At 39.9% G+C, this 10,003-nt stretch overlaps 1 protein-coding gene across 1 annotated transcript in view; it reads right to left on the reverse strand.

Annotated features, from left to right (window-relative positions):
• Positions 1–8,384, reverse strand: part of DCAF10 (DDB1 and CUL4 associated factor 10) — a 59,696-nt gene extending 51,312 nt beyond the window's left edge. Inside the window, exon 1 of the mRNA XM_015093134.3 lies at positions 7,747–8,384. Coding sequence (XP_014948620.2) covers positions 7,747–8,297 — 551 coding nt within the window. The 5' untranslated portion in view covers positions 8,298–8,384. The remainder of the gene's footprint in view (positions 1–7,746) is intronic.
• Positions 8,385–10,003: the final 1,619 nt, after the last annotated feature.

The raw sequence follows: 10,003 nt of genomic DNA on the forward strand, positions 1-10,003 counted from the left end.
GAGCTGCATAAGTTGCTTGTATATTTTTGAGATTAGTTGTTTGTCAGTTGCTTCATTTGCTATTATTTTCTCCCATTCAGAAGGCTGTCTTTTCACCTTGCTTATAGTTTCCTTTGTTGTGCAGAAGCTTTTAATTTTAATTAGATCCCATTTGTTTATTTTTGCTTTTATTTCCAGAATTATAAATCACATGTTATTTTAGGTTTTCTTTGTCAATTATCATTAGTCATCTATAAATAACTGCTTTCTTATTTTTAATACTTTTTTCCTTTGCTGCACCTACTGAAGGCTAGGACCTTCAGTACAATGTTGAACAGAAATGTTTATATAGCAACTCTTGTCTTATTCCTGATCTTTAAGAATACATTTACCATTTCATCATTAAGCACAGTGTTTGCTATAAGGCTTGTTTGTTTGTTTTGGTAGATTCCTACTAGTGGATTCAGGAAAGTCTCTTCTACCTCAAATCTGTTACATTTTTTTTCATTAATATACATTAAACTATATGAAATATTTTCTAACATTTATTGAAATTATACTATAGTTTTCTTTTAATATGTTAATGTAGTGATTTACAATTAATATATTTTCTAATGTCAAATCAATCTTTCATTTCTACCATATTGCTACATTCAGTTGGCTAAAAAGGTGGATTCACATCTCTGGCTACCCTCCTTTTGCAGAGCTTGGCCCTGAAATTTCCTCACTGCCTCAGTTCTCTACTCCCTTCAAACATAACTGTTTATGTCTTATATTAGATACTGATGTTTTTCTGTACCTTTTCTAATTATTCTCAGTTGGAGGGTTGGTCCAAACCACCTATTCTGCTACTTCTGGAAAGGTACAATCTCTGCTTCTTAAACCTGAAATTATATCCCCCTTCTCACTCTAAATATTGTTTATCTGGGTATTCTATTGATCAATTTAATGAGTATGTTTCATTATTCTTTGTCTTTTCAAAGACAAATCTTTCTGTTGAGTATTTCTACTTGATTTTTAGAATTTCAATAATTTTATGCTATATTTCTGTATTTCCTTCCTTTGGTTTTCTTCAGATTTACTTTGTTATAACTTCACTATCCTGTTATTATTTCTTGAGACAGATACTCGGATAATTAATTTTCCTTGTCTTCCTTTCTAGTTTATTAAAAATCATAATTTTCATACTAAGTATAGATTTATTTATATCCCACAACTTTTGAGATGTGGTATTTTCATTTAGTTCTAAATATTTCTAATTTCCATTATCATTTCTACTTTGACTTATGAGCTATTTATAAATTTTTACTTATATATATTTAACTTGAAAATACATGCTGTTAATTTCTAGCAATCACATTATCCTGAGAAACTATTTAATGACAATCTTTTGAAATATGTGGTCTTATAAGAAAGGAATTTTTAACTCATCTTTGTGTGTGTGGGGACAAAAAACCATGAGGCAGCTGTTACATAAGTGTGATATTAAAAAATACTAAATATTCAATAGTAATATAAATTAACATATGAATAAAAAATTTAAAATTTAAAAGATAAAAACAGGCTAACCTATAGGTTATAAAAATGCTTGCCAAGTGATATTAATTCTAACTCAAATTGTTTATCATATTATTCTACTAACTCCCAAACATTTATTAATTTTAGAAATTGTAGCCATAATTATCTCTTTGACCCAGATGCCTTTGTTTGGACCATGAACTGCCATAGGAAACTGCATAAAGACCCTCTAAGAATTTCCACATTAAACAGGTAGTCATTCATACAAAACAAACTTATGGTTACAAAAGAGGAAGGAAGGAATGATAAATTAGGTATAGGAGATTAACAGATACAAACCACTACAGATAAAATAGATAAGCAACAAGGATTTACTATATAGCACAAAGTATAGTCAACATCTTGTAATATCTATAATGGAAAAAATCTGAAAAAATATACATATATCTAAGTCACTTTTCCGTACACCTGAAACTAATACAATATTGTAAATCAACTATATTTCAGTTTTAAAATTCCTTATAAATAGGTAGTTATTAAGTAACCTGTGGTCTTGATATTTTTAAAAAAAAACACTCTTAATAGCAATAAAATTGTTCATGGAGCTGAATCCTCTTTTTAGCTTTTGCTCCAGTTAACAGTAAGTATACTGGAAAAATTTTAGCCCTTATAACGCTTGCTGTTAATTTTTACATTCAATTGTATTAATAACTGTCACAAAATAATTGATACATCATATTTGATATCAAACCTAATCCTTCAGCCCAGATGAGACATATTGTAATACAGTAGTTAAGGGCATAAACCAGAGTACAAATCCTTTGTGTTTAACCTCCTTTCTGCATCTCAGTTCTCTCAACTAAATGTTTCTGATATAGAGAAGACTTTATTTTGGCAGTCATGTTCATTAATAAAGTGAGTGTTATTAATGCCTACGGTGGGTATGTATTCAGTGGCTTTTGGCAAAATTATACCACTAAATAAAGGTGAAATTCAGTAAGAATGATAAGATTAGGGATCTGTAACCATATGGTATTCATGCATAAACCACCCCACTGACCTCATTTACCTGCCACGGGTTCTATCCTGCAGTGGGTGTTCACACTTTGTCAAGAGAATTAACGTTTGGATGGTGCCTCCAGTAGTGCCATTACTCTCATCTGACTGCTCCTTTTATCTCTGGATCTCCCAAGAATCTAGTTATCACAAATGGGTTACTCTAGGAGATCCTATGGAAGGTGCTTAAGTACTAGGATGGCACTCAGTGAACTTGGGGCAGTAACTATTCAACCACCATGGATATATATTAATATTTTAACAACTGGTACAGCTGAACCAATGTGTACTAGCTGAACATCAGGCCTGAATGTGGTATTCTATACATACTCTTTAGAAGTAGTATTGTCTCTATGTCTGCCTGATTAACTGAGGTATACTATAATGTACATTAATATCAACTCTATGATAAGTTTTCTCTTTTCTCCTTGAAGTTATCAGTTTTGGATGTATATAAGTTAAAAAACTCAATTTCAGAATTTTATTTTTCAGGTGAATTGATCTGAATATAAAGTAACCTATGTCTAGAAATTTTTTTGCCTTAAAGCCCATTTTGTTGATATTAAATATAGCTCACCAGCATTCTTTTGCTTAGGTGTTTGATATATCCTCTTTATCTTATGTACAAAAAGTACACTTAGTACTTTTATATTATAATTAGTAATATTTGTATTTATTTTCAGTGATTCTTTGTGTTTTATTATACCTTTTCTACTTTTCTTCCCTTTCCTTTTCTTGTCTTCTAGAATATGTTTTTCCTCATTCCAAAATTTTTTCTTCTTCTAGTCCTGAAATAATACACTAATTGTCTTTTGGTGGTTACCTTGTACATTTTAGTATGTACATATTAAAGCCTAAAGTTAATATATCACAATTCTCCCTCAAAAAAATAAGGAACTTCGAACATTCCTTCGTAATTTATATGCTATTGTTGTCTTCTATTTTAGCTACATCTTTGTTAATCCCAAAAGACAAAATCAGATTCTTTTACATACAAATTTCCCACTTTATTTGATCTTCATTCCTTCTAATATCTCAAGACCTTACAGCTGAAAACACTTTCTTCTCTCTGAACTTAGAATTCCATTACTGAAGGTCTGGTGGCAAACTTACTGAGCTTTGATTGGATGCTTATGTATTCATCTCATCTTTGTTCTCAACAAGAACAAAGAACCCATATTTGCTGGGTATAGACATTCAGGTTGGCAGTTTTTCCCAGCATACTGAAATGAAATTACCACTATCCTCTAATTTACACTATTATTGATGACTGGTTGGCTTTCACTTGCATAGTTACTCCTTTGAAGGCCTTTTTCCCTCTGGCTTTTATTATTTTATATCTGTTGTCCTGCAGTTTCCTATATGGCAAGGGAGAATTCCTGCTAGGGGTGTATCAGGTTTCTTAAATCATTTGATACCTTTCTTCAGTTCTGGAAAGTTCTCAGCTATTGCTGCTTCAAGTTTACTTTATCCTATTATTGCATTTCTGTTAGGAACTAACCAGATACACAGTGTGCATTTTTCTCTTTGTGCTTTGTGTCACCAATCCGCCTTCATTTTTCAGTCTCTTTGCCTCTCTTGTCTGCAGTCTGGATAAGTTCTTCACTTCTATTTTCCACTATACTAATTCTCTCTACATCAGTGCCTAATGTATTCTTATAGAGGATAGCATAAGGATAGCATAAAAAGTCCATATTATTGCAAAGATTATCAAATTTCCTTTTCAAAATGCCATTTTAGGAGGTGACACACTTATCTTGACAATGCTGCTATTGCTTAAAACATTTTACAGTTCTTTACAAATTACCTTCTGGTCCAGGTAGCCTTCATTTTTCTTTCTTAATGCCAAATTGTTTCTAGTCTGGTCTCTATCAAAGACTTAATTTTAATTCTTACCTTCTGTATCACCTCTTCTTTTTGTACTGAGAAGTCCTTGACAGTGGTTACAGTATCCAGTAAGCTGATTTAACTTATATACAACTGAAGGATATGTGAAATCATCTCATTTAACAAGATATGTCAAATTTATATAAAACCATTTTAAGTCCTACAAGAACTGGGGCATATTAGATGTAGTCAGTAGACTAAAAAATTAAAACACTGAACTATTTTCACCTATTACCTTGGCAGAAATGAAAAAGAATGGCAATGTGCAATACTGGCAAGGGTACAGGAAGACAAGCACTTTCATTGGGACTGAGAAGAATAAGGACTGGTACAAAGGGGAATTTAATAATAGGAATCCAAAATCTTCATAACCTTTTACTCATTCTAAGGACTTACCATAAGGACATAAATTTAAAATATCAGATTAGAGGTTTTAACTAATGAAAAATTTTAAACAATGCTGTAGAAATATATTCATTAACATAGATAATTCATAATGTATGAAAAAAGGCAGGCTACAAAACAGTAGGTTCTTTTTTTTTTTTTAACATCACTAGCATAAATTTTTTTTTGATTTATTTTTTTATTTTTTAATTTAAAAATCTTTAATTCTTACATGCGTTCCCAAACATGACCCCCCCTCCCACCTCTCTCCCCACAACATCTCTCTGGGTCATCCCCATGCACCAGCCCCAAGCATGCTGCACCCTACGTCAGACATGGACTGGCGATTCAATTCTTACATGATAGTATGCATGTTAGAATTCCCATTCTCCCAAATCATCCCACCCTCTCCCTCTCCCTCTGAGTCCAAAAGTCTGTTATACACATCTGTGTCTTTTTTCCTGTCTTGCATACAGGGTCGTCATTGCCATCTTCCTAAATTCCATATATATGTGTTAGTATACTGTATTGGTGTTTTTCTTTCTGGCTTACTTTACTCTGTATAATTGGCTCCAGTTTCATCCATCTCATCAGAACTGATTCAAATGAATTCTTTTTAACGGCTGAGTAATACTCCATTGTGTATATGTACCACAGCTTTCTTATCCATTCATCTGCTGATGGACATCTAGGTTGTTTCCATGTCCTGGCTATTATAAACAGTGCTGCGATGAACACTGGGGTACATGTGTCTCTTTCAATTCTGGTTTCCTCAGTGTGTATTTTTACGTTAAAATAAACATACAAAGGGAGTTCCAAGTGGTGCAATAGTTAGGACTCTGCACTCTCACTGCCATGGCCCATGTTCAGTCCCTGGTCAGGGAACTAAGACCCACAAGCTGCACATGGTGCAGTCAAGAAAAAAATTTTTTTAACAAATAAAAAAGATATATACAAAGAAAAAGATTCCTTAGATATCCACTTACCCTCTGAGATCATAAAGGATATTTAGCTTCTTTTAGTTTCATTTACTGTCTAGGTTTTCTACAGTTAGTAACTAATAATTATATAGTTGCATGTTATTGCATGAAATATCAGGGTACCTAAATAAAGTACCACCCTTTACAAAAATGTTGCTATAGGAAAACACAGCCCATATTCAAACAAGAACTATCAGTAATATACTCCTCATTCTTATAGTACTGGTAATGAGAATTCCTTCTTCATAACTCATTCTATCCCTCTCACCCCCTACCTAAAATTCCACCTTCAAAGAGTAGAAACAACTATTTCTGAAGGCCTGAGAGAACAGGTAGGAGGCTGGAAGGAAAAGAGCTGAGATATGCTGAAGAGAGGAACTGAAGGGTTATGAAGAACAAACGGCCGGTATTTTGGGAGAAACTTTAGGAATAGCACTTAGTTGGAGGAAGGAGTGAGGAGAGGAGGTTCCACAGATAAACTTCAGCAGAATAGTTTCTCCTCTCACCAATCTTCCCTGTATTCAGGTGCACAGTCAGTGTTTCAAGTCAACTACTATATTAAGAAAAAGCATTTGCAAGTGAAATGAAATAGGGTGTACCTGCTCAGTGACCCCAGATTCTGACACTTTGCTCCTTCCTTAGCATATTTTATGTCTTTCTTCAGCACAATTTTTTCCTTTGTTAACCTATCATCTTTCAGTTTCTCTAACATGATATGTTAGAGAACCATAGGTCGTTTGACATACCAGTTCCTTCATCTGAAATATTTCTATCCCCTCCCCAACACTGTCTTGACTATTTATCTCCTACTCATCTTTCCATCTTGGTTAAGTGTCACTTTCTCAGGGAAACCTTGAACACCCTAGTCCACAACAGGTTCTTTCCAGCCTTTATCTCAACTTGTAAATATACATTATGAAATTATCTAGTATGCTTAATTTCTAGTTAAACCAATAGGTCCCAAGACTAATGAACGCGATGCCATTTGTTATTTTGCCCACCAGTGCCACCTCTGCCTCTGGAGCATAGCAAGTGCTCAACAAATACATGCTGAATGAGGGACTGAGTGAATGAACAACTAAGCAAATAACTAGGAATCCAAAGGCCCTGATTTGGTATGAGTTGTATTATTTATGAGGGGCTTCCCTGGTGGCTCAGACGGTAAGGCCTCTGCCTGCAATGCAGGAGACCCGGGTTCGATTCCTGGGTCGGGAAGATCCCCTCATGGTGGAACCCTGTGTAAAGTTTTTCCTTTGCCTGCTGTTGAACTTGTTCCTGTACTCAAATAACAAAGTTTAAAAAATAGATATCACTTTGAAAATTCTCCATAGCTCAAAGTAAACCGAGGCCAAACATGGTATTTTAATTATGCAAGAAAAAGGCAAGATACCATTAACAGAACATCTAGTCTAGCCTGGAAACTTCACAGATGCCCACATCACAAGATATCTCTCTGCAGGATCTTAGTATCTTACTGGAGAAAAAGAACGAAGGAACCCACACTTGTCCCCTAAGCGCAAGTTGGGAACAGGGATTCTGCAGGCTCCATACCCTTGACAAAGCTTAGGTGGGAAAAACATGCCTAGGGCGTCAGTGTGAAATGAGCATTTATTCAAAGCGAACTTATTGAGCATCTACGGTGTACCAGAAAGCCTAGCTCTGGACTGGCTCTGACAAAGCTGCCGGGGTTGCTTTAGTCACTTCAGAGAGCTCTGGTCCAGAGGAGGAGCAAACCAGCCCCGGGTTCGCCTACCTCCAAGTGCCGGACGGGGCCTCCAACAGCGACAGAGCGCTTCACAAAGAGTCAGGGGCACGAAAGCCGGCCGCCCCACGGGAACTCGCAAACCCCAGGCCTGGCTGGGCGAGCGGGCCCTGGGCAGCCGCCCACCGGCAGCCGCGCCAGGAGGAGGCGGGTCCCCGCCCTCCGAGGGGCCACGCTTACCCGTCGGGCGAGTACTCGAGGTTGAAGACTGCCCCGTGGGTGCGGGTGCTGAGGTACACCGAATCCGCGGGATGGATGGAACCATAGAGGTTCGTCATGGTGCGGAAATTGTCCCGCGCCGGGTCCACGAACAGCCCGCGGCCCAGGCTGCGCTCTCTCAGCCACCCGAAGAGCCGGGCACCAGGGCTGCCCAGGCGGGCTATGAGGCAGGGCTGGCCGCGGCTCCCGGCCCTGCAGTCAGGCCCGGGTGGCCGGCGCGGCGGGGAAGGCGGTGAAGGATCTCCTTGAGCGGAAGCGGCTGAGGACTCTAGAGCTCCGGGCAGCCCGAGCTCCCGCGCGCGCCCGGCGGGGGGCTCCGAGGGGGCGCACGGACTGCGAGGGCTCCCGCCGGGCGACGGGGGAGGGGCTGCGTCAGCCCTGGGCTGTAGTGGCGAGGGCGGGGAAGGGAGCGGCCCGGCAGCAGCCGCCTCTCTCGCGTAGGGTGCCGGCTCCTCAGCCCCGGCTCCAGCCGCCCTATTCCCTCCGGGGCTACGGAGCCCGAGGGGAAACATGGCCAACGCCCCCGCCCCCGGCTCCCGGCCGCTGCCCAGCCGGCCAACACCTCAGTACTCCCGCTCCAGCCGCCACTTCCGGCGTGCGGCCGCCTCACCTCGCCGGCTGGGAAACCCGCGCCGCCTCTCGGTATCATCCGCCGGGGACCAGGAAAGCGGAGACACCATTCGACTGGGGGTGCCACAGTCGGGAGGGTTGGAGGTCTAGAGCTACTGTGTGTGCGACAGTGAAGATGCCCAGGGCCTAGGCTGCATGGGGCAGCGCTAGCATCCGGGAACTGCGTGCGCTATTGTCAATATGTGGTTATCACTGACCAGACTGGGTCTATGGGGATGACAGGGTCTGACTGGTCAGTCCAGAGGCTGAGTATGTTTGGGTACTGTTTACATAATCATCTCTACTTTACACTGAGACCAACGAAGGTAAGAAATGACCATATGATGTGCTGCTCACACAGTAAGCAGCATGGTGTACTGCCTACTCAGCCTGGGAATCTAGGGACTCAGGTTTAATTTTGCACTGAAAAGCCCTGGATGGCACAGCGCCTGGGGCTTACTGCTACCCTGGAGCTCTGCCCAGTTACCAGCAACTTTACCTACTAGATCAAGCCTTTACCAAAGCCTTCCTCTCTGCAGGGAGCATACCCTAGCCAGGAGTTACTGAGAGGAGCCGAAATCTGAATTCAACCTTACAAGCGACAGAGCCCAGGGTCAATCCTGCTTACATCTGCCAAGCAGGGCATAGAGGGCATAATAGATGCTGTTAGTGCTGCTGAAGATAAATACACAGAATTCATCTGCAGAAAAAGCTTAACTGGAACTGGGGTGTTTCCTGGGAAGAGAAGGAAAGTCTTCAAGGAGGGGAACCTTGAGGCATAAGAAGAGGTAGGTATAAGAAATGACAACCCTTCCAGGCCTTGGGGTTTCCCTGGTGGCTCAGCTGGTAAAGAATCTGCCTGCAATGCAGGAGACCTGGGTTCAACCCCTGGGTTGGGAAGATTCCCCTGGAGAAGAAAAAGGCTACCCACTCCAGTATTGTGGCCTGGAGAATTCCATGGATTGTATAGTCCATGGAGTCACCAAGAGTCAGACACAGCTGAGCAACTTTCACTTTCCAGGCCTTGAGCAAGAACTGAGTTACAGAAAGCTGCGATTTGGTGATGGTTTAGGATAGTCTGAAAGATGCCAGGAGGAAAGGAATGAGATTTAGACAGGGCTGAACATTCAGACTCAAATTGAAGAAAGTAGGGAAAACCGCTAGACCATTCAGGTATGACCTAAATCAAATCCCTTATGATTATACAGTGGAAGTGAGAAATAGATTTAAGGGCCTAGATCTGATAGATAGAGTGCCTGATGAATTATGGACGGAGGTTGGTGACATTGTACAGGAGACAGGGATCAAGACCATCCCCATGGAAAAGAAATGCAAAAAAGCAAAATGGCTGTCTGGGGAGACCTTACAAATAGCTGCGAAAAGGAGAGAGGTGAAAAGCAAAGGAGAAAAGGAAAGATATAATAATCTGAATGCAGAGTTCCAGAGAATAGCAAGAAGAGATAAGAAAGCCTTCTTCAGTGATCAATGCAAAGAAATAGAGGAAAAGAACAGAATGGGAAACACTAGAGATCTCTTCAAGAAAATTAGAGATACCAAGGGAACATTTCATGCAAAGATGGGCTTGATAAAAGACAGAAATGGTATGGAC

This window comes from Ovis aries, chromosome 2, assembly GCF_016772045.2.
Source record: "Ovis aries strain OAR_USU_Benz2616 breed Rambouillet chromosome 2, ARS-UI_Ramb_v3.0, whole genome shotgun sequence".
In the NCBI taxonomy this organism is placed as follows: domain Eukaryota; kingdom Metazoa; phylum Chordata; class Mammalia; order Artiodactyla; family Bovidae; genus Ovis; species Ovis aries.